Source organism: Aulostomus chinensis, chromosome 5 (genome assembly GCF_037954235.1).
Source record: "Aulostomus chinensis isolate RoL2024-O1b breed Wild chromosome 5, RoL_Achi_v1.0, whole genome shotgun sequence".
Taxonomy (NCBI): Eukaryota; Metazoa; Chordata; class Actinopteri; order Syngnathiformes; family Aulostomidae; genus Aulostomus; species Aulostomus chinensis.
The window spans coordinates 10,643,030-10,668,125 of NC_141324.1; the positions used below are offsets into that span (position 1 = coordinate 10,643,030).

Here is a 25,096-nt window from a genome sequence, read left to right on the forward strand (position 1 = left end):
GAACCGTCTAGTAACTGAAGGGTCGCTGGTTCAATCCCCACTTCCCCCAGTGACCATGTCCAAGTGTCCTTGAGCAAGATACTGAACCCCTAACTGCTCCTGATGGACCTGAGATGGACTGGAGACCCGTCCAGGGTGAACCCGCCTCTCACCCAATGTCAGCTGGGATAGGTTCTCAAATGGATGGATAGATGGATGTGTTCGTGTGTGTGTGTATTTGCGTGTGTACGTGCGTGTGTACATGTGTGTACGTGTGTGTACGTGTGTGTACGTGCGTGTACATGTATGTATACGTGTGTGTGTACCTGTGTGTACGTGTGTGTACGTGCTTGTGCACGTGTGTGTACGTGCGTGTACGTGTGTGTATGTGTGTGTACTTGCGTGTGTATGTGTGTGTACGTGCGTGTACGTGCGTGTACGTGCGTGTACGTGTGTGTACGTGCGTGTACGTGTGTACGTGCGTGTGTACGTGCGTGTGTACGTGTGTGTGTGTTGTCCCAGGGAGATATCAACCCTCTCCTCTGTGTCCTTGTGCAAGTTCACAGGACAGGAACACCACTCAGCCTGTGACTCTGCTTCCTCTCCTTGTCTGCCTGTTTTCTCAACCCGACTGCTTCCCTCAGCTGAGGGTGTGAAGCCCCGACTGGAACGTCAGCAGCCTCCTGCCAACACACACACACACACACACACACACACACACACACACACACACACACACACACACACACACACACACACACACACACACACACACTTTCAAGTACAACCAAGAAACACAACTGACAGCATAGAAAGAGAAGAAAAGAAAGGCAATCGACTTGAAAGTTGATTCTCTGGTCAGCAGTCATGAAGCGAACAGAGGGAAAGGTGATGAAGAAAGAATGAAAACTAGAACAAGTGATCTGTCACTGGAGGTAAGAGAGGGTCAGTGAGTGCACCTGCAGAGAAAGGGAGAGAGAGAGAAAAACAGAGGAAGAGAGGGGGAGTGACAGTGGAGAGTAAGAGAGGAGGAGCAAAGAGTAAAGGGGGAGAGGAAAGAGGAGGAGAAGGAGAGAGGAGGAGTGCTCATAAATCAGCAGAGCCAGAGAGAGCAAAGAAGGATAAGAAAAAAAAACATTAAACAGGGAGAAAAAAAGACTCAACTAAAGAAAGAGACATTAAGAAGGAAGTGAAAGGGGGAGCTGGGATCCGTCCAGCCAGACCAACACCCCGGCGCAGTGTGAGCCGCAGTGAGCAGACTGACAAACAGCATGGCCGACAACATGAGTGAGGACTCGGATTATAATCCCGGGAAAGATGAGCTGGACTGGGGCTACGAGGAAGGTAGGTGGCTGGTCATCATCGGGGCGGAGCCGCGGGGTGGAGATGTCATAGACAGGACCGGCTCAGAGGAGCTACAACCACTTAAACTCTCCACCATGCCAACACCACAAGCCCGTGTTATGCCCTGGCCTTTCGTTCCACTGTCCGCAGATTGTTGTGATAGATGGAGTGAGAGTCCCTGAGGGTCCGCCAGGGTCCATCAGGGTCTGTCAAGGTCCATCAGGATCCTTGAGGGTCCTCCAGGGTCCATCAGGTCACCAGGGCCCATCTAGTACATCAGGCTGGTCAGGTGTCTTCGTTCCTGAGCGCTGCAGGTAGTCATCGACTCTCTGTTTCTCTGTGCTCACAAACAGCTGGAGGGCTGCAGCTGAGCTGCTCCCTCACAGGTTCCACCCTGATCCTCTATCTTCTCAACAAATTTGGTCTTGGCAACATGATTTATCACTAAAAAGGATAAATCCCCTAAAAAGTTTATTTTCCTCTCAAGAATAAACAGATATGTGACAGAAGAGAAAGCCGGACTGACAGTTAACACCAGCTAAACTGTCCAGAAACATCCGTGAACAAATGCTAAAATCCATCATCCACTATAATCCAGGTCTTCTTAATCCAGCTGGATGCACAGTAACACACAAGCTCTTGATTGGGATCAAAACTAACTAACTGAACTATTTTGGTTGACAGTAGCATGGAGTGAGACCAGCCCTCAACTAAACCCTCGAGCTCGCAGCAGCTTCCTTCAGAAGCAAAACAGACGTGTTCTAGTTAGTTCTGATTTCCAGTCCAAGGGTTAGTGGATCACTTGTCCAACAGCTGGATTAAGGAGACCTGGATTATACCAGACGACCCAGAGTGTTAATAATGGACAGTTTAGCTGCTGTTAGCCATCTGTCTCCATAAGCTTCAAGGTAAACATACGTGGCTGGTTCGTCCTGCATTCTGGAGTCAATAAGAAGTGATGCAGCTCCTCCTGGAACTGTCTCCTTATCGTGGTGGAGGAGTTTGAGTGCCTTAGTGACCCTATGAGCTATGCTGTCGGGGGCAATTTGCCCCTGGTAGGGTCACCCAAGGCAGACTGGTCCTAGGCGAAGTGCCAGACAAAGAACGGTTCAACAGACTTCGCATGGAAGTGAAATCAAAGAATTTGTGTACCCAGCCCAGAGGGGCACCGGGGCTCCCTCCCTGGGGCCTGGGGCTCGATGGCGAGCGCCTGGTGGCTGGGCCTTGGTTCATGGGGCCCGGCTAGGCCTAGCCCAAAAAGGAAACATGAATTCATCCTCCCATGGACCCACCACCCGTAGGAGGAACCGGAAGGGTCCGGTGCATTGGGGCTTGGGTGGCAGTCCAAGGCGGGGGTCTTGGCCGTCTGATCCCCAGGCATGGAAGCTGGCTTTTGGGTCATGGAATGTCACCTCTCTGGCGGGGAAGGAGCTGGAGCTGGTGGAAGAGGTTGAGTGTTACTGGCTAGATATAGTCAGCCTCACCTTGAGACATAGCTCCGTGTCTGGAACCCAAGTCCTTGACAGGGGTTGGACTCTCTCTTTCGCTGGAGTTGTTCTGGGTGAGAGGCGGAGGGTCGGGTGGGCTTTTTTTTTTCGTCCAATCTCCAGGGCAGAAGTCGCCGAGGCAGTTGAACAACTCCACGGTGGCAGAGCTCCGTAATTCCCTGTGAAATTTAGTGTTTTTGGTGGCTCTATGTAGTTTTGGAGTGGAAAAAACTCTGGAATTTAATATTAACGATGTTAATAATGTATGATACAATCAGAAAGGCCAAAGGACCGTTCAGTTTTTCTACCGGAGGAGTGAGAGTCTGGTTCGCGTTGTGTAAGTCTGACTTGTTCCCAGTGAGGGTTGGACTCCACCAAGGCTGCCCTTTGTCACCGGTTCTGTTCATAACCTTTATGGACAGAATTTCTAGGCGCAGCTGGGTGGTGGAGGGGTCGAGTTTGGTGGCAGGAGGATGTCGTCTCTGCTCTTTGGATGACGTGGTCCTCTTAGCTTCATCAGGCCATGACCTCCAGCTCTTGCTGGGTCAGTTAGCAGCTGAGTGTGAAGCGGCTGGGATGAGAATCAGCACCTCCAAGTCTGAGGCCATGGTCCTCAGCTGGGAAAGGGTGGTTAGCCCAGTCCAGGGCGGGGGGGAGGTCCTGCCTCAGGTGGAGGAGTTTTAGTATCTCGGGGTCTTGTTCACCAGTGAGGGTAGGATGGATCAGGAGATTGACAGGTGGATTGGGGCGGCATCTGCAGTGATGGGGGTGCTAAACCAGTCCGATGTGGTGAAGAGGGAGCTTAGCCAAAAGGTGAAGCTCTCAATTTACCTGTCAATCTACGTTCCAACCCTCACCTGTGGTCATGAGCTCTGGGTAATGACCGAAAGAACGAGATCCTGAATACAAGCGGCTGAAATGAGTTTCCTCCTCAGGGAGGCTGGGCTCTCCCTTAGAGACAGGGTGAGAAGCTCAGTCCTTCAGGAGGGACTCAGAGTAGAGCTGCTGCTCCTCCAGGTAGAGGAGTCAGTGGAGGTGGTTCAGGCATCTGGTGAGGACGCCTCCCTCAGGAGGTGTTCCAGGCATGTCCGACTGGGAGGAGGCCCCAAGCCCGACCCAGGATGCGCTGGAGGGATTATATCTCTCGGCTGGCCTGGGAACGCCTCGGGATTCCCCCGGAAGAGCTGAAGGAAGTGGCTGGGGAGAGGACAGTCTGGGCTTCCTTGCTGAGGCTGAGGCCCCCACGACCCGGACCAACCGGATAAGAAGAGGAGGAGGATTAGGGCAGGAGGGAACAACACCTTGTGAGCTGACCAAGCATCCATCTCGTAGTGAGCACTGGAAAGGTAAACAAAGACATGATGGGTGACGTGTTGCTGTGATGGGAGGCTGGATTTTGGTCCTTCCCCCTCTGGGACCCAGTGAGCCACCTCCCCAGTGCCCATACCACACACCAGTAATGCCTTTTCTAAACAGTTCATGGACTATGCCTGCAAGTCCCGAAGCAGGAGTCCAAAGCAAGGGCCTCAGCTAGGAGACCCAACTTGGGGCCGGATTCGGGGCCCTGATGTCAGATGACTCTCTCTCCCCTCTAGCTGACGCGGTGCTGCGGCTCTCACTCACACACACTCACTCACACACTCACACTTACACACTCACTCACACTCACACTCACACTCACACTCACACTCACACTCACACTCACACTCACTCACACTCACACACACTCACTCACACACACACACACACTCACACTCACACTCACACTCACAGTCTTGTCACCTTCTCAGTCTCTTTCACCATCCCTCCATCAGCCCTCCACCATTCCTCCAACATCCCTCCACCAGCCCTCCATCTGCCCTCCACCATCCCTCCATCATCCCTCCATCATCCCTCCACCATCCCTCCACCATTCCTCCAACATCCCTCCACCAGCCCTCCATCTGCCCTCCACCATCCCTCCATCATCCCTCCATCAGCCCTCCACCATCCCTCCATCATCCCTCCATCATCTCTTACTGGCCTACACAGCTACAGACAAACTGGCAGAGAGAATGCAGCTTAGTTCCAACGTTTGAGTAAAATGTTTGATTTCTGTCTCTTGACCAGAAGAACAATATTTCATATTTTTTTGTCTGTATGATAAAATGTAACTGCTACATTGAACTTAAAGGCTGGAGGAGGAGGGGGGGACCAGCTTGACTTGCTCCGCCCAAAGATAAACAAACTGCCCCAACACCAGGAACATGTACTTCTTACTATTACGTTAGTAGTACTACTGACACTGCATGGCTCTACATGTGCAGTAATCAGTCAGCACTGCCACTCTCCAAATTCACAGTGGGATGAAAAGCTCGAACCATCGTGAATTTCAAGCCAGCGATGAAAGTCACATGGTACACAGGATGTGGCTCAGATTTACATGCATGAGAAATCTAACATCCTCATGTTGACAATTAGACATTTCCTTGGAGTTGATTGTGTACACAATATCATTACTAGCGCACAGTCATTTCATCATTGCATCAACAACAAAACAACATCAGTAACAACAACAGCAGCAGCAACAACAACTACAGGAACAACAGTAACAACAACACCAAAAGCAAACCAACAGCAACAATACCAACAATGACACCACACTAACAACGACACCTGAGAGGTGAACCAGGAAGCAGGTTCCTCCAAGCCAGGCTTTCCCTCAACAAGTGTCTCCTCAAACCCTGAACTCCCAATCAGAGGAACTGGTATCAGGACGGTGGGTGGGATCTCTCTCTGTCAAACAAGGCCTTCTGCGTCAGTCTCTGATCACATTCCCATAAAAAGGGGCGTGTAACACCTCATGTGACTCTTAGGAAATGGACGGATTGCGTGCCGCCTACTTTAGTCCAGAAGAACAAGTGACTATGATGGAGGTCAGGAACAACATCAAACAATTATCACAGCAAAAAGCAGCACAGCTGCTGCCAAGGAGGGGAGAGAGGAATGCATGGTACATACCGCTAATTAGCTCTCATTGACAACACACCACTGACATCCATGAGCGCTGCCAAAAGAGACTCTCTGACTCAGATCACTCTCAGTTGCCCCCCACCTCCTGCTGCTGCTCTAATAGGCATCATCCAGCCCAGCCTCCTCCACTGCTCACCCTGCTTCTTCTACATGCTGTCAGACCCAACAAGAACACACTCACACAGATCCCACACAAAGCTGTCAAGATCAACTGCCCCCCACTCCGAATCTCACAGACTTTAACAGCACAGCCACTGCAGGCAGAGCTAACACCATCGCACAGGACCCCAGTCACCCCTCAACCTAGATTCCTCACTGCTTCAGGTCACTCCCCTGGAAAAAAATCAAATTCAACAATAGCTTTGTCCTGTAGGCCATCACAGAGCTGAACAAAACTCAAAAACAGCGGTGACATGTAATGTGTAAATGTGTCTGTGTCATACCGTATGTTGTGTTGAGAATCCTTGTGTGCGTGGCAAAGGTATGTTGTATCTGTGGGTTGTGTGTATATATGTTGGGTTTGACACTCAAGATTTATGGAATTGTGAAGTAAATTTTTAAATAAACTAATCTCATCTGTTTTGTGGCAGAAAGCAAATGTGTTTGTCAAAATGTCAAAATCTTAAATGCAGAGGCGAACTGGAGGGCGCGAACTTGTTGGCCTGGACAAGATCAAAGAGACCAACAGCAAACATATTGACTGGCTGTGTACAGGCTGTTGCTGCAGCAGGCAAACTCTTGCTGGAAAAATGTCCCAGCTTCAGTTGCTAAGCTGGGAGGGAATGTGAAGGCCTCCCCCTCCCTCTGAGACTCTGCGTGGGACATTCATCTTCTTGGAAGGACAGGAAGCTTTTCTGCACACCCACCAAAAGTGAGTTTTTTTCCTCTTTTTAAACACAGGACATGTGGAAGCGACTGTGCAGTTGGTGGCTCGCTCAGGATGAAGATCTGTCAGTCTGATACGATGGACAAATCTTGCCACTCGGCAGACATCTTTGGAGACCCGCTCACACTCGCCCGTCTTCTCTTGTCTGCCCCTTGCCTACTGGAGTTTGCTCGCTCACTGTATGTGTGCCTGGAACATGTAACATGCACATGCAATGGCACCTTGCTGAGGTCCATCTCTCCACATACGTGTAGGACGGCTGTACCTGGGTTGGAGGAGGGGACCCAATTTTCAACCACCTAACTTGGGCCCCTAACTATGGTCTACTGATGCCCACTCCCCTTCATTACGACCAATATTCCAGCTCAGAACATGCCCACCACGCCAGCACACCCTCGTCACAAATGACGTCATCAGCACCGCAAAGTCGTCCTTGTCATGAAGGCTGCTCTCCATCAACGGCTGGCGGCACAGCAGCCTGCTTGATGTGTCTTTGGTCTGGACAGGGAAGCAGCTCTGTCTGAGTGAGAGGAGACCGCATGTTTTCACAGTGCATGAGCAGAGCTGGCCTACGCCCTCCAGGGCTGCAGGGACGAGTATCACTTTAACAGCTCTTCCACTTCTCCCACTCTACTGGGACAACAAAACATGTGTTAATAGAAACTATATATGTAAATACTCTGTAAACCTGCGAGACTTCTTTGCGTCTTGTCATGTGACCTTAAATCGGGATACTAGCCTTGTGCTAGAGAGGCTGACGAGCTGAGTTTCTCTCTGAAACCACAACCAGCTTAAAGTTAGAAGAGAATAGTAGAATAAACAGTTGCTGAACTCTCCCCACCAAAGATCTGCTCAGGAGTCAATGTCTCTTCTCAAGAGTCCCGACATGGAGGGAAGCCAGATCCCAGCCTGAGGACAGTCGGGGCCCTTCCAGTCACAGCGGGGGCAGTAGTCATATTCTTGTTCTGTCCATCTGAAGCCATTGTTTCCTCAAAAAGTTTTTCTCTGCGTCTCATTCTTACACACACACACACACACACACACACACACACGCACACACGCACACGCGCACACACACACACACACACACACACACACACACAAAATGCCCTCAACATTATTTTGTGTGTCTCTCTGGATGGATGATGAGACAGAAACAAGAAGAAGAAGCAGGTTTATGTCTGGAGTGACTGAGGAGAGAAAAACGGGTCAAAGCCCAGACGCTGAGCAACATCAGCTGAACTCACTTGGCAGGACGCCACACAAGCACATGTGGAGCCGCACAACGACGTGTTGCACCGATGCTTCATAGCAGTGAATAACAGGGATTTCCACTGATGAATCACAGGGGTCAAAGGTGATGGTGGAGTTGTTCTCTCCTCTGCTTCTGGCCAAGAGGCTCTCGGGTTCCATCTGGACTAAGGTGACATTGTACCTGCATGGTCAGGTGTGTCACTGGTGGTGTCTGGTTCCCTGTGTGCCACTTGTGCTGGGGGGTGTGGGCTTATTGCTACGGGCGTCTGTTTGGGTCCTGCCCTTGGTTACACAGTTGCTATGCACACTGGCAGTTTTCGGGCCTGTCATTAACGCTGGCCTGTCCAGAAAACCCATCTGGCTGCTGTGTTGCACGCAGGTGGCTGCAGCAGGTCTGAGGCAGATACTCTGATGTTGAGGGGGAAAACCTGCTGAAGCTGCTGACCAGCAAACAACAGAGCTTCCAGCAACAGAGCTGTCACACCCTTAAGTCTCACCTGTTTGCTTTTGTTACTCTGTTGCAAGTATAAGTGCTCACCACAAATACTGCTCCACGTCTCTGGGTAGATGTGCGGCCGGAGGGCTGATCCAGAACCCTCTAGTGCTCTGGACTGAGGGCAAAGACACAAGACATTAATGAACTGGGGGTGGAAATGTGTCGACTGCTCTGACATCACCAGTCTGGTCCACTTCTCATGTGGTGAACACCTGCTCACCAGTCAGACCTGTACTGGTCTGACATTTAGCATCACATCATATCATTGTGTCAGTCCTCTGCTGCTGGCTCAGAGTACTTAAAGTGATACTTTCAAGTACTCACAAATACTTGTCTTTTAATCATGTAAGGCAGAATTTTTGTCCCCTCCAGTTTTACTTTGCATGTAGGAAGAGCCAGCCACATACAGTGTATTTAGCATGGAGCTAATGGTCATTGATGGCTAACAACAGCAACGCTGCTGAGTGTTCAAGCTCATCATCTGGTGTGATGCAGGTCCCCTTGATCCGGTGACCCACAAACATCTAAAAATAGTTATTCTGGCTCAGTACAACAATGAATGAGCAGCAGTTTTGTTGATGTTAGCCATCAGTCTCACTTAGCTTCAAGCTAAATATTTGAGGCTGGCTCTTCCTGGATCCAGAAGAGATGCTAATGATGGACTTATTAACATATTTGTGAGTGCAAAAGGTAAAATACAGCATAAGTTGAAGTATACCTTCATCATTGTGTCTGATACTGCACTCCTCCAGACCTTTAGCTTCTAAGTACTCCTCTGCTGCTCAGAAGATTTTAAGGGAAACATGCAGGATATTATTAATCTGTTGCTCCTCATAATGCTGAGATGTATTGACCAGCCTGTCCTGGATCACGTTAACGCTCGCGGACTTTATCAGCATTGATTTCTGAACATCGTGGCCGACACTGAGCAGAAGCTTCCGCGTCTCAGTGAGGACGAGCAGGTGTGCTGATGCACGTGTTTCTGCTCTGTGTGTTGCATATAGGTGTAGAGTGGGGACTCCATTTCCCAGCAGCCAACGGTGAGTACCAGTCCCCCATCAACCTGAACTCCAGGGAGGCCCAGTATGACCCCTCCCTTCTGGACAGCCGCCTGTCACCAAACTACGTGGTGTGTCGAGATTGTGAGGTCATCAATGATGGACACACTGTCCGCATCATTCTCAAGTCCAAGTCAGGTGACGCATGCACTCCAGACCACTGCAGGTGTAACCCCCTATCAGCTGCGTACCGTCCCTGTTGCAACACACACATGCACACCAGAGGACGACCGACTACAACGAGGCTGCGATGACACTGCCATTCTTCCTGCCCGTCAAACCGCCATTGATACGATTTCGAGTGCCAAATGCCTTTTGGACACAAATGAATTGAAAAAGGCCTTTTTCAAATTTGTAACTGTGCAGAAAAGATTGATTCATGTGTTTGAATTAGTTTCAAATTAATTCAATGAATTTGCACACTGCTAATCTTCCTGTGATGGCGCTGCTGTGCAGTTGTACGCCTCGGCAATTATCTCTGGCTGCCAAATTGTGTTCCAGGTAGGCAAACGCTGACATGTGTTTCCTTTGTGTCTCGGTCAACCTTGCCAGTGGTTACTGGGGGACCACTACCCAGCGATCATGAGTATGAACTGCATGAGGTTCGATTCCACTGGGGCAAAGAGAACCAGCGAGGATCAGAGCACACTGTCAACTTCAAGGCTTTTCCTATGGAGGTAGGAACACACACACCCACACACACACACACACACACACACACGCACACACACACGCACACACACACACAGACCCTCTGCATTGACGTCGGTTCTTCAGATAACAGCTGTCTAAGTCCTTGAGTGATGCAGTGTCTCCTCAGAGGCTGAAGTCCGTGAGGCTGTCCTTCTGTGTGTCTGCACCACAGCTTGCTGTGAAAGTTGAACCTCCCAAACGTAAGAAAGTAAACATTTGCAGCAATGTGCTTCTAAGCATCGAAAATGTTATTTTAGACTGTGATTGAAACCCAGTTCTTTTAATGAGAACATGGTCACGAGGCAGCGTGTCCGTTACCTCCACATTTAACACTTTTATACTTCATTCTTGTTTCTTACATTAAAAACGCTTTGCAGAGGCTGAGTTCCCTGTTCTGTTTTTGCAGCTTCAGGCAAATCAAGTGAAGATGAGTCCTGAAGGTAGTGAGGTAACAGTACAACTTGACATGTATCGCTGAGCAGTCAGTTCCTACTTAAAACAGTGAAGAAACAGAGTGAAGACTTCATAAGCAACCAAGTGCAGACTAAACAAGGAGGAGGGAAAACCTGGTTAAAAAACTTGAAACTTGTAAAGCAAATATTTAATGTAAATGTTGTGTAATTATGAATGAATCAATCGATCTTTATTTATATCAGGCCAAATAACAACAAAAGCCATCTCAAGGCACTTTACTCAAAGAGCAACCCAACGTTCCCACAGGAGCAGCACTCGGCGACAGTGGAAAGAAAAAACTCCCTTTAAACAGGAAGAAACCTCAGGCAGAACCGGGCTCAGAGTGGGCAGCCATCTGCCTCGACCGGTTGGGGTTGAAAGGGGGAGGAGAGAGATGGTGCTGGGGGTGGAGAGGTGGGGGGGGGGGCGGGGGGATAAGAGGAGACAGAGAGGGAGGGGTGGAGAGGAGAGAGAAACACAGGGCCAGCAGGTGGTGGCAGCAGGTGGTGGCAGCAGGTGGCGGGAGGAGGTGGTGGCAGCAGGTGGTGGCAGCAGGTGGCGGGAGGAGGTGGTGGCAGCAGGTGGTGGGAGGAGGTGGTGGCAGCAGGTGGTGGCAGCAGGTGACGGGAGGAGGTGGTGGCAGCAGGTGGCGGGAGGAGGTGGCGGCAGCAGGTGACGGGAGGAGGTGGCGGCAGCAGGTGGCGGGAGGAGGTGATGGCAGCAGGTGGTGAGAGGAGGTGATGGCAGCAAGTGGTAGCTGAAGAAAATGGCAGCAGGTGACAGCATCAGGTTATAGCAGCATGTGACGGCATCAGGTGATGGCAGCAGGGGGGTTTGAGGTGTAGCTAAGCAGCAGGCACTAGAGGAGGGAACTGGACTGACAGGGTCTCAGCCAGTTGGAGCTGAGTCCTGGTCTCTGGAGTAGACTGGAAATGTTTTCATCCTGATCCCACTCCTGCAAAAGGTTGCTTTGTAATGCTGGGGGTCACATGACTTGGTTTAGTCTCACTGCCATTGTGACAGCAACGCCTGCACTAAATGAACGGTAGCAACATCAATTTCAGATCGTCAGGGTTCATTGAAAGATATGTTGGCCAAACTTGATGAATCAAATGTTACTGACTCTTTAATACCCCACTGAAAGTCCAGACATTCAGACTCGCTGGACCCTGCTAGCTGAGACCAGTGAAACCAGTGAAACTGAAGCTCAGCTATGGGAGCATAGCAGCCAGTGTAGGATTTTGAGTCCGTGCCTATTATCAGGTGCAAGTGGTTCAAGGGCTGTGTGTTCTTCTAGCATGTTGTATGACAGAAATTCAGTTCTGCTGTCTTTGCATATACGCCAAAGTATGCTAACTTTCACAGAAACCCAAGAAAACCATAAGAGCGCACACAGAGTAATGTTTTACCTCAGGGAAGGACGGGTGGCCATCGATAATGCCCATCTGGTTTCCTCCTAACTTTCATTTCTGGTCTGGTCTGGTCTGGTCTGGTCTCTCTCTCTCTCTCTCTCTCTCTCTCTCCTCCCCCCCATTCGGTTGAGATTATTTTAATTTAAGAGTCTTCAGTCACCACCAGCTGATAACTTCTAACACTTAACTGTTCCCCACACCTGTTTACAAGAATTACCTTTCAAACTCAGGCTGTGCTGTTTTTCGGTGTGTGTGTGTGTGTGTGTGTGTGTGTGTGCGTGCGCACGTGTGTGTTTGTGTGCATGTGTGTGTAGCTCCATCTGATTCACTGGAACAGCACGTTGTTCAGCTCTCTGGAGGACGCTCTAGGGAAGAGGAGTGGGGTCCTCATCATTGCTCTCTTTGTGCAGGTACAGTAAACGTTCCTCAACATGGTTCCATCAAAACCTACAACAACAAATGCTTCTGATAAAGTTCTCAGACACACAAATAATCCTTTGTTGTTGTGAAGATGATGATATAGTGAATTTGATAAGTGCCAGGTTAACATATACACAGGTTATATACAGCATATAAACACACTGCCACTTTATTAGCTTCACCTGTTCAATTTCTGGTTAACACAAACATCTAATCAGCCCACCACCAAGCACCTCCATGCGTTTAGGCTTGTGGACGTGGACTGAGGCTCAAACCAGCATCAGAATGGAGGAGAACAAGGATTTCAGGGACCTGAATGTGACCTGGTTCTTGGTGCTGGGTGGGCTGGTCTGGTCTACTGGGATTCTCATGCCTTCAGCTGAGACATTCTGACACTCGGGGCAGAATTTGGCCCAAACACCATGACAGCCTGATCCATCCCGGCTGGTATCACCAGTTCAGGCTGCTGGTGCTGGTGGGGTGGGGGATATTTTCTTGGCACGCATAGCCTGGTTCACAGGCCACAGCCTGCCTGAGTGTTGGTGCTGACCATGTCCGTCCCTGTAGGACCCCAGTGGACCATCTTCTGAAGGCTGCGTCCAGCGGGATGCACCATCAAGCTCTAATCTTCTCCAACTGGTTCCTTTAACATGGTGATGAGCTTACTGGGCTCCACAGGCACCAGATCTCAGTTCACGAGAGAACTTTCTGAGTGTGGTGGAATGGGAGATTCACATCACCGATGAGCCTGATGTTCTCATGTCTGTATGGACAAAACCTCTGAGGAACGTTTCCATTCCAGCACCTGGTTGAAAGTTTGTCATAAGGAACAAAGGCAGTTCTGAGGGTAAAGGGGGTCCAACCCAGTACTAGCAAGGTGTACCTAATAAATTGGGTGATGAATGTATGTAACTGTACAATATATATATTCTATTTATACAGCATGTCTCAGAGGTAGAGTGGTTGTCCAGCATCCAAAGTTTTGCTGGTTCAATCCCTACTTCCCTCAAGTGTCATTGAGCAAGATCTTGAACCCCTAATGGCTCCTGATGAGCAGGTGGTTCCCTGCATGGCTCCACTATCAGTGTCTGAGTGACACATCACTGTAAAGCTCTAAGAGTGCCGCTAAAGGAGAAAGGTGATGTGTAGAGAGAGTCCATTTACCAATGAATCCATGCAGCATGGACACATCAGTCCAAAGTTTGGTCACACCTTCTCATTTAATGTTTTTTCTTTATTTTCATGACTGTTTACATTGTAGATTTTCACTGAAGGCATCAAACCTTTGAATTGACACATGGAATTATGTACTAAACAAAAGAGTGAAATAACTCAAAACATCCATCCCTCCATCTTCTTCCTCTTATCCTGTTGAGGGTGGTGGGGGTGGAGCCTATCCCAGCAGCCTTCCCCTGGACAGGTCACCAGTCCATGGCAGGGCCAACACATAGAGACAGACAACCATTGGCTCTCCCAGCCACGCCTATGGTCAATTTAGAGTCTGGATTAACCTGGTCCCCTCTTGATGTCTTTGGACTGTGGAGGAAGCTGGAGTACCAGAGAGAACCCAGCAGGAACAGGGAGAACATGGAGACTCACACAGAAAGACCCCGTGCTCCAGCCGGGACTCCACCCACAACCTTCTTGCTGGGGGGCCACCGTGAGGACCCCTGTACTTGATGCTGAGCACTTGTTGGTCCTTTGGCCTTCACTCTACTCCATCTCATCCCAAACATCTGGACTGGGTTCAGGTCAGGTGACTGGAGGCCAGGTCACCTGGGCTGCCCTCCATCACTCTCCTTCTTGGTCAAGTAGCCCTCACACAGCCTGGAGGTGTGTTTGGGTCGTTGTCCTGCTGAAACATCAATGACGGTCCAACTAAACGCAGATGCGATGGGATGGCGTGTTGCTGCAGGACGCTGTGGCAGCCATATTGGTTCAGGGGGCCTTCAGTTTGAACAAATCTCCAGCAGTAAAGCTCCCCCCCCCCCCATCACTCCTCCTCCATGCTTCACGGTGGGAACGATGCACGTAGAGACCGTCCCTCCTCCTTTTCTGTGTCCCACAAAGACACGGTGGTGGAACCAAAGCTCTCAAATGTGGACTCAGACCAAAGCCCAGATGTCCTCTGGTCTCATGTCCACTCCTTGTGGTTCTGGTCCAAACAAACCTCCTCTGCTGGTTGCTTCTCCTTGGTGTTGGTTTCCTAGCAGCTGTTGGACCATCAAGGCCTGATTGGCGCCGTCTCCTCTGAACTGTTGATGCAGAGACGTGTCTGCTACCAGAACGCTGAGGCGTTCATCTGGGCTCCAGTCTGAGGAGCTGTTAACTGGTGGTTCCTGAGGCTGGGGACTGGGATGAACTCCTCAGCAGCAGAGGAGACTCTTGGTCTTCTAAGCATAAATACAGGTGATATAGAGCATCTGTTCAGGTTATATTGGAGCACATACACAGGTGATATACACAGGGGATATGCACCATTTATAAAGGTACAGGTGAGCGGTTAGTGAAGAGACGTCACTCACCACATACTTTAAACTCAAATGTGTTTGTGTGCTGCATTTATCAGATCGGTAAGGAGCATCTGGGCCTGAAAGCCATCACTGAAGTTCTACAGGATCTGCAGTACAAGGTGAGGCCAGCACAAGGAAGATGGTGACAAGGATTCTGGTGAATAAAAGCCAGGCGTTAACAGGATCTCAGGCAACATGTTGTGCTGTTCTACTCCCTTCAGGGGAAGACCAAGACCATCCCCTGCTTCAACCCCAACACACTGCTGCCGGGTGAGTGTCTGTGTCTCACACCTCCAGGGCCACTGAAGCCAAAGAGCTTTAGGTTGTGTAGAAGCTGCCACCACTGTTGTGTCACTCATTCCTCCATGAAGAGGGAACATCACCACGTCCACACAGGAAGATTCCTGGATCTTGATGAAATTTATCATCTCCTCCAAGGAGGTCATGTGATCACTGGAAGGCTGGATGACATCTCCAAAACAAACAGACTTATGAGAGAGAGATGGGTAATAATACAAGTTATTAAAATAATCAAATTTCTTTGTTATACAGCAATTACATGCTGTTAACAGTATCAAATCTCATTCTTGAGTCCATATGAAGAGGACTGTTTTGACTTTCAGAATTCATCTGGACCATATTCTGGATCAGTAATCCGGAAGTCTTGATCCTGAAACAGTTCTGGAAGCATGATGTTGAGTTGAGATGGTTTAGCATTAAGGTGAGATGGTGCACCCCTGTACTGGCGTTCCTCTACAGGTGGGATATCACATGCTGGACCATTAACGCTGTAATGTAGCATCATGTCGAGGATTCATTCTCAAACAAAGAAACGATCCAAACAACCAACCATCACATGACCTCCTTGGCTGAGGAAGCACTGCAGTCAAGAGTCTCATGTTTGCTGTGCCGTCAGACCCGTTACTGAGGGACTACTGGGTGTACGAGGGATCTCTGACCACGCCGCCCTGCAGTGAGAATGTCACCTGGATCCTCTACCGCTACCCTCTCACCATCTCACAGTTGCAGGTACACAACCAGCTGCATGCCCTACATTAGAAACATCCAAACCAGTAAACAGGCACGTATGATTTGTCTTCTTCATCCCATCCTTGACTTGCTAACTTCCTACTGGACTACAACCGACATGATACTGGTATCAAAGCTTCACAACAGTGATGTGAAGAACTTCTTTGCTGTGTCTGGATTCACTAGAATCCGTTCATAAGAAAAGATTTGTTCATTGAATCGTTCAGAGCTTGAAAGGAGCTCTAACAGACACAAAACCCGCTGTTTCAAATATTTTAAAAGTTTCCCACCCAACGTCAAAGTTGAACATTTTTTTTTTGTGGTTTTATGTCTTCATAACTGAGGTAGAGTTCCATTGTGCCATGTGCTCACAGGACAACGAGGCATTTGAAGGTGGGTGTTCATGTTTAGCTCAGGGATCGACAGGGTCACTCTCAGGCAGCGCCTCATTTGTTTATGTCATACAAATCATGTTTAATTGCATTTGCTTGTGACTGAGAGCACAGCTGAGCTGAGATCAATTGTTTCAGTGATTCAGTTCACTTTATTCATCCAAAATATTTCGTCTTTTTCAAAAAAAATATTGTGGATGATAAAAAAGTAGCAAATACCAGCAACCTTCAAAGAAATGCAGTGAAGTCAAAAGTGTAATATTTGCCATAGTACTGGAGTAGACTCACAGGTTACTGGAGGTCACATGAGCTCTTCAACATTCAGCATCATGTCATCAGGAACTTGCAGGTGCTTACATGACTTCCTGGTGCCTCATACATGCATTTCTAGATGAGATGGACTCTGACAGCAGGAAGTTCTAAACTGCATCTTCACGAGAAGAGAAGACAGAGCGTCAGCTCAGAGTTCTCAGTTCAAGAAATGGCAAAGAGAGCCAAAGTTGTTGTCTGGAGTGTGACAGACAGAGCAGAATCACGTTCCTGAGAGGCGATGGCTGCAGCAGTCAGGCTGGTGAGCTGGAAGACTTGGAGCTGCAGGCTTGATAGGTGGCGTGACAGCTTGAGAGGCTTGTCTGGCTCAAACTGACACATTACAGCAAAGAAGATGTCAGCAAAAACATGTCACTGGTCCATGAAGAACCCAGTACTTCATCACCCAGTAATCATCTCGCTGCCCTCAGTGGGGATCCCATCCCATTAAGGGCTTTGCTTCACAGCTCTGACATCAGCTGGAACTGCCTGGGTGTTGTTTGTTGTGGTGTGTTGTTTGTTGTGTGTCAGAACCTGTTCTGCTCAACTTGGTTTGTTCTCAGTCATGTTTGCTTCTGCTGAACGTGCCCCCAAGAACTAACATGAGTACAACACAAGCCTGTTGTCACACGTAAACTCACTTCAACTGACACTTCTGGAACACGCCTGCGGTCTTCTGACATTCATCATTCACATACAGTGGGGTAAAAAAGTATTCCGTCGGCCACCAACTGTTCAGGTTCTCCCTCTTAAAAAGGTGAGAGGCCTTTAACTTTCATCATAGGAACACTTCAACTATGAGAGATAGAATGGGGGGGGGGGAATCCAGGAAATCACATTGTCGGATTTTTAAAGAATTTGAAAATTATGAAGGGAAATTAATATTTGGTCAATAACAAAGTTCATCTCAGTACTTTGTTATTCTCCTTTGTTGGCAGTGACGGAGGTCAGATGTTTTCTCTAAGTCTTCACCCTGTTGCTGGTATTTTGGCCCGTTCCTCCATGCAGATCTCCTCTCGAGCAGGGATGTTGTGGGGCTGTCGCTGGGCAACACTGACTTTCACCTTCTCCAAAGATTTTCTATGGGGTTGAGATCTGGAGACTGGCTGGGCCACTCCTGGACCTTGAAGTGCTTCTTAGGAAGCCACTTCTTCGTTGCCGGGCAGTGTGTTTGGGATCATCGTCATGCTAGAAGAACCAGCCACGTTTCATCCTCACTGCCTTGCTGATGGAAGGAGGTTTCACTCAAATCTCAGGATCCATGGCCCCATTCTTTCTGTCCTTTACATGGATCAGTCGTCCTGGTCCCTCTGCAGAACAACAGCCCCAAAGCCTGATGCCCCCCCCCCCCCATGCGCCACAGTAGCTGTGGTGTTCTCTGGATGCAACTCAGCATTCTCTCTCCTCCAAACATGACAAGTTGAGTTTTTACCAAAAAGTTCTATTTAGGTTTCACATGACCTTCTCCCAGTCCTCTTCTGGATCCTTTAGATGCTCTCTGGCAAACTTCAGACAGGCCTGGACCTGTACTGGCTTCAGCAGGGGGACACGTCTGGCCCTGCAGGGTTTGAGTCCCTGGCGGTGTTGTGTGTTACTGAAGGTAGCCTTCGTTACTTTGGTCCCAGCTCTCTGCAGGTCCTTCACTAGGTCCCCCGTGTGGTTCTGGGATTTCTGCTCCCCGTTCTTGTGATCATTTTGACCCTGCGGGGTGAGGTCTTGCATGGAGCCCCAGATGAAGGGAGGTCATCAGTGGTCTTGTATGTCCTCCATGTTCCAATAATTGCTCCCACCGTTGGTTTCTTCACACCAAGCTGCTGACCTACTGCAGATTCAGGCTTCCCAGCCTGGTGCAGGTCTACAAGTTGGTTTCTGTGTCCTTTGCCAGCACAGAGCAACACATAGAGACAGACAACCATTGGCTCTCCCAGCCACGCCTACGGTCAATGTAGAGTCTGGATTAACCCGGTCCCCTCTTGATGTCTTTGGACTGTGGAGGAAGCTGGAGTACCAGAGAGAACCCACGCAGGAACAGGGAGAACATGGTGGAACAGGTGACAGTGCTAACCACTGCACCACCGTGCCGCCGTCTATTTAAGTAACCCTCTTAATTCATTCACCAAATTAATGGTCCTCCTAGAAACAGTCGTTAATTATTCAGGATATAAAGGAAATTTACAAAAGACACAAATTTATCACATTTATCATCAACTACCGACCTACAAAGCAACTTAGCGAGAAATTTCATGTTGATTGGGATCAAAATTCATTAAAATACCTCGGAATTAAACTGCCGAAAAGAGTTTGAACACTGGCAGAGATAAATTACGGCCCCTTCTTCATGAAAATTAAAGGAGGCCTGCACAGATGGAACCCAATCTCGTACCTTAGTCTTCGTCACAGGATTGACTCAGGAAGAATGAATGTCCTCTCACGATATCTCTTCCTTTTCCAGGAACTCCCTGTAGAAAATTCCTCAAAACAAGTTTCTGAACTGGTTAAGGCAGGGTAAAAACCCAGGGTTAGATTTAGAACTTTACAACCTCCAAAAGAGCAAGGGGGAATGGCAGCGCCTAACTTTAAAGACTGTTTCTATGCAGCTCAGATCGACCCCCTATTATTTGTGTGACCCATCCCTTCACGGCAGATGGAAAGATACGGAACTCTCGACTCTGGCCGACCCTCCAATACGAACACTACTGCCTCACAATCATCAGGGAGGACTATTGGATAAGGTACAGAACCCATGGATCAAGGTGCAGGTAAAAATCTGGAATATGATAAGAGACGAGTCCAAATTAATATATGACAGCTAATCCAATGTGTCCATGATCCTGAGTTTCAGCCTAACGAAGTAGGCAAGGGTTTTAAATCATGGCGTTTGAAAGGGATCCCGACGTACTTCTCTCTTACAGTAAAGGGACAATTTAAAAACTTTGAAAAGTTGAGAGAAGACTGGGACCTTGAAAGAAATGATTTTTAAGATTCCTCCAGGTGCGTTATCGTTTGGAGCGGAACGGAAACAGATTTCTACTGGTCCTACAGCGAGTGGACGCCTGTACTTCCTGTATGAGCTGCAACTGGGTTTATGCTCTATTCATGCTAGGATTCATCCTCTACAGACCAGAATATTTGCAAAGAACTTCCCATTCATTAATGTAATTATATTACTTATCGATTGTGCACTGCTACTTCTTCTGTACTACTACCTCTACTGCACTACTACTTCTTCTGTACTACTACCTCTACTGCACTACTACTTCTATCATGCACTTTACAAAGCAGCTGCTGCCAACCCTGGGAGGTGGACACTCCCTTACCTCATGCATGTTGTTGTTGTTGTTGTTGTTGTTGTTGTTGTTGTTGTGTAACCAACTGTGCCACTCTCTGCTCCCTCAATTGCCCCCCACAGAGATAAATAAAGTTTTCTGAATCTGAATGAATCTTTAACAGACAGAAGTACTGTATGGATGACCTTGTAATGCTGTTTTTTATACAGTATTATTGAATGTTTCATCAGGCCTAATTATTAATTTGTATTTTATTCTATTTCAATACTCCCTGGTAGATCTTTACTTGTGACATCCCAAGGACATAAAAGAAGAAACCACTTCCTCACATGTGTAGAGATCTCACTGTCCTCCAACCAACCTCTAACACTAAATCTTTTCCTGTCACTGCAGATTGAGGAGTTTCGGAGGCTGCGGTCACATTTCAAAGGGGCGGAGCTGCCGGAGGGTAACGACGGCCTGTTGGGGGACAATTTCCGCCCAACCCAGCCCCTCAGTGACCGGACAGTTAGAGCAGCTTTCCAGTGACACTCACGTCACTGTCAGCTCAGAAAAATATGGACCTACAGTCACAAGTATGGAAGGTAAGTGGGGTTCAGTCTTGTTCTTACACAACCCCTCTGTGCCAGTATGCTGCCCTCTGTAGGTCTGGAGGGGCAACGCATAGCACTCGCCTGTCTGAAATACCTACAAATCATACCTTTAATACATGAAAATCATTCTGCTGCAAACAAACAGCGTATCAGGTCAAACATGGCTGCCACATCACCTCTGACCTCCCTGTTATCCTGTATATTTTGTGTAACACAACAACATCTATGTGTGATGTCATGTCTTCAAATAATTAGCCTTTTTGGCATTTTGTTGATATTTTATGAGATGCACACACCGAGGATCACAACTGCATTTGCATCCCTGCGACAGGCGAAGCTGAGCATCTCTGTGTGGCGGCTGGAGATCTGGCTCAGACGCTCGGATTCACTCGGGCTGTGTTTCTCTTTTAAAGATGCAAATTCTGTAGATCTGCTCACAGCGAACAGACATTTAATGGATGTTGGCATGCAGCCTCTGAGGTATTTTAGTTCTCTGGAGCCTCAGAATAATGGATCAGGTCCAGGAAGGACTAACCCAGTTCAGTTACTAATCTGAGAGTAGCCTATATACAGTATATGGAGGATAGAGAGCTGCTGGATTTAGCTCAGCGGCACTGCGCCAGGAAGGCAAGGAAGAACTTTCTCAAAGTTGAGGAGACTGATTAGGAACATTCTGACCCCGAATCAGCCCGCCACAACACAAGCATAGTTAATTATCTAATCTGAGCCGGTACACCCTTCTCATAGCGTTCATCATACATAGGCAAGATAAGAGCTCGACCAGCTCACCTGGTGACATCACAGCTGGCAGGGCACTGCTGATGACAGAGTCCCTCCTGGAGGACAGGTGATCCTAGGTGGAATGATCAGCCCCACCCACCAGGAACCTGCTAGACAGCTGAGAAAAACAAATGGAAAAACACTATTTGTTTTAAGTTGCAACCTTCCATTGCAAACTGCGATGTAGTACAAGTACTAAAAACACTATGCAATTAGTTTACCTGAAGAGTGAACACAATTTGACGGTGTCGTGCTGTTAATCAGGAGTTTTGAATACAAGGAGATGGACCTAAAAACACAGAGGAGGCAAGGAGGAGTCAAAAAGCTGCGCTGGTACGGCCTAAATACACCCTGTAATTACTGGAAAAGACACCATAACATCACCAAAGGTCATACAAATTTGGTATCAAATAAAACGGTATGTATCTTGATCGGTCTGCTGTATCCTTCAAAAATGACCTCCATTCACCCCCCCCTCCCCCACACACACACACCCTCTGTCCTCCCTCCTACTCTGTGTCTCTCCCTGTCAGTTGGAGAGGAGGATTTGATAGAGGACAAATCTTAATAACTCCCATGACTTTGGCCAAATCTTACCATTGAAATCTGATTCTCGTCTGAAAATTTGTCCTGAATCCAGTGATCCAGGTTGCAGAGTGGTGAGACCTGTAGTTTAGACTTCAGAAGCCTCACTTTGACACAAAGTCCATGTGCAGAGCTGAGAGCTGAGCCTTTCAGAACCCCACCCTGCCCTGTTTCCCTCTTGTGGCCTGTCAGTTTGATGAGGATTTTAGAGGGCCCTAGAAACATGGTCCTAAATCCCATGACTTTGGCCAAATCTTACATGCAATTTCACATCAGTAGGAAAATTTGTCCTGAATCCGGTGATCCAGCTTGCAAAGTGGTGAGACTTCTAGTTTAGACGTCAGAAGCCTGATTTGGACACAAAGTCTCTGTCCAGAGATTTCCTCCACATTGGTTCTCAATGGAAGGCTCACAGAATCCAAACCGTTTGACTTATTACAAAGTTTTTAACAACTTTTGATCAGCACAGTGTCATGAGTCATATATTGAAGTTGATACCATTAACACCCGAGGAGGAGATGGCCTTTGTTGGGTCCAAAATTGCTGCAGAATGGTACCTTCATGTGCACCTTTTGGCACTTGGGGGTTCATTCTTACATTTCTCAAGTTGTTCAGCAGACCTGATGTGCGTGACATATTTGGTGAGTTCTTGAGCATGTTTAGGGGGGCGAATTGAGGTTTAAAGTGGCGAAGTAGAAAGTAAAAACCAGAACAAATAGAACAGGGACCTGAGCCCCAAAGGGGGGCGAAGGCCCTAATAAATCAAAATGGCTTCAGGAAGTGAACTAGCCGAGAGACTGTGGCCACAAGCAGGGAGCAAAAGAGCCTGACAAAGGACAGGGGAGACAGCGGAGGAACAGTGGGGTAAATGAGCTGATGGGGGCAGGGGTGGCACGTTAGGGGGGGGGAATGACAGACTCAGGCAAAAGGACAAGGGGGGTTGAAGTTACCTGAAAATGAGAGGCGAGAGGTTCAAAGACAAACTAAGCACAGGACACAAATGTGATATCAAAACAGAAGACTGACCATGAGACAGGACAGACGCAGACGCTGCAGGAAAACTCGTCATGGCTGCCGTTTTACATCACTTCCTGAACCCATCGTCTACAAAGCAGTGAGGGTTGGGGCACTGTTATGACAGGATTCCTTAAAGGTGTAGTTCAGATTGTTTAAGTTTATTCCTGTTTGCTACTTCTTGATGATGATGCTGACTGGCAGGGTTCTGGCTCAGGACCACGCTGGTCCCGGGAATGGTTCTGGAAACCTGGGCATAGACGCCATGCAGGGTCAGTGAGGTCATTTCAAGCGCAGGAAATTTCTGATTTCAGAACAGCGAGGAGCGTTGCTGCTGTGCTAAACATCTCTGGGGTTTTTGTGCATTTGCCTCTAGCTGTTGTTGTACCCTCTCCTCCCTCCTCCTCCCTGGACAGCAGTCTGGTTCTGACGTGACCAGAGGAGGACATGGGGGTCAAAGGGAACTCACTTTTTCCCCTGGTGGACTGGACACATCACCTTCTTGTTTAACAACAGTGTGAGCAGCACTTGCTGCTGAGTGTGGCCCATTTCAACAAAAACAGGTTAGGTTTTAAAGATCAGACACCAAACCATGAACGTAAATAGTGGTGATGTCACAGAGTAGATTTAGGAGCTCAGAGGACCGCAGTCGAGAGGAGGGAGAGGATGAGCTGACGTGTTGACAGTGTCAACACGCACTGATCCGGTTCCACTTGCACAAACACACCTGTGAAGTAGATGAGGGGTTTAGAGAAGGTCAGATGGAAGCCTAACACGGTGGTAAAAGGCAGCACAGACCTCTCCTCCCCCAGCTGGCCACATTCGCTCATGAATTATGAAGAACCGGTCCAACTCATGGTGTGTCTGCAGTGAAGGAAACTTCTTATTTCCTGCCTCTTGCACCTGAGCACCTCTTGCTTGATCCAGAATCCTCCTTTGCTTTATTTCTTTCAAACTTGAAAACCATCCATCCATCCCTTTTCTATACTGCTTATCTGTTAAGGGTTGGGGGGTGGAGCCTATCTCAGCTGACATTGGGTTCACCCTGGACGGTCACCAGTCCATCAGGAGCAATTAGGGGTTCAGTATCTTGCTCAAGGGCACTTTGACATGGTCACTGGGGGAAGTGGGGATGGAACCAGCGACCCTTTAGTTGCTGGACGGCCGCTCTACCTGTGAGCCACGCCGGCCAATGACATGAAAACTAAATCTATTCAATCTAGATGGGGGGGGGGGGGGTTGCTTGTACCAGCGCTGAGGTCAACGACTCATATCTCTCATACTGAGCCAGCAGCATCTGGCAGGATAGGTGATTCCGCAGAGCCACGCCCCTCAGTAGCTGTGTCCCAGTTCCCTCTGGATGAGGGTGGGAGGACTGATGGCCTCCCTGTCCTTCATGCTGGTCCGGACTTCATGCTGGACCGGATCTGGACTGGAACCCTCTTTTTTAAGTCTGTGTTTTGGTTGGAACTACTCATCAAGAGGGTTTGTGCCTCTGTGCTGGATCCCCATACAGGGGCAAAAACCAGCCCCGCTTGCTTTTCAGTGCCCCCCCCCTAGCATTTCTGTTTCCTCCCCCCCTGAACTGGATCCATATTTCCTCTTCGCAGGGTGGGAGAGAGAAGAGGAAAGATGAGAAACCAACCAGAGCGGGAGGGAGGGCTGCTGACCATCTGCTGATCGCAGGTGGACAAAGAAACTATTGATTTCACACTGTCACTGTGTGTGTGTGAGTAGGTGAGTGAGTGAGTGAATGAATGTGTGTGAGTGTGAGTGAGTGAGTGTGTGAGTGAGTGAATGAATGTGTGTGAGTGTGAGTGAGTGAGTGTGTGAGTGAGTGAGTGTGTGAGTGAGTGAATGAATGTGTGTGAGTGTGAGTGAGTGAGTGTGTGAGTGACTGAGTGAGTGAGTGAGTGACTGATATGTGAGTGACTGAGTGAATGAGTGTGTGTGAGTGTGAGTGAGTGAGTGTGTGTGAGTGAGTGTGAGTGAGTGAGTGTGAGTGTTAGTGTAAGTGTGTGTGTGTGACTGAGTGAGTGTGTGTGACTGAGTGAGTGTGTGAGTGAGTGTGAGTGAGTAAGTGAATGTGTGTGAGTGTGT

The 25,096-nt window shown here is 48.6% G+C and overlaps 1 protein-coding gene across 1 annotated transcript in view; it reads left to right on the forward strand.

Moving 5' to 3' along the window:
• Positions 1 to 871: 871 nt before the first annotated feature.
• Positions 872 to 25,096, forward strand: part of ca8 (carbonic anhydrase 8 (inactive)) — a 26,002-nt gene continuing 1,777 nt past the window's right edge. Inside the window, exons 1-9 of the mRNA XM_086203091.1 lie at positions 872 to 1,323; positions 9,463 to 9,654; positions 10,069 to 10,193; positions 12,389 to 12,484; positions 15,064 to 15,126; positions 15,229 to 15,277; positions 15,924 to 16,036; positions 20,418 to 20,608; positions 24,607 to 25,096. The exon at positions 24,607 to 25,096 is cut by the window's right edge and continues 1,777 nt beyond it. Coding sequence (XP_086059217.1) covers positions 1,251 to 1,323; positions 9,463 to 9,654; positions 10,069 to 10,193; positions 12,389 to 12,484; positions 15,064 to 15,126; positions 15,229 to 15,277; positions 15,924 to 16,036; positions 20,418 to 20,552 — 846 coding nt within the window. The 5' untranslated portion in view covers positions 872 to 1,250 and the 3' untranslated portion in view covers positions 20,553 to 20,608; positions 24,607 to 25,096. The remainder of the gene's footprint in view (positions 1,324 to 9,462; positions 9,655 to 10,068; positions 10,194 to 12,388; positions 12,485 to 15,063; positions 15,127 to 15,228; positions 15,278 to 15,923; positions 16,037 to 20,417; positions 20,609 to 24,606) is intronic.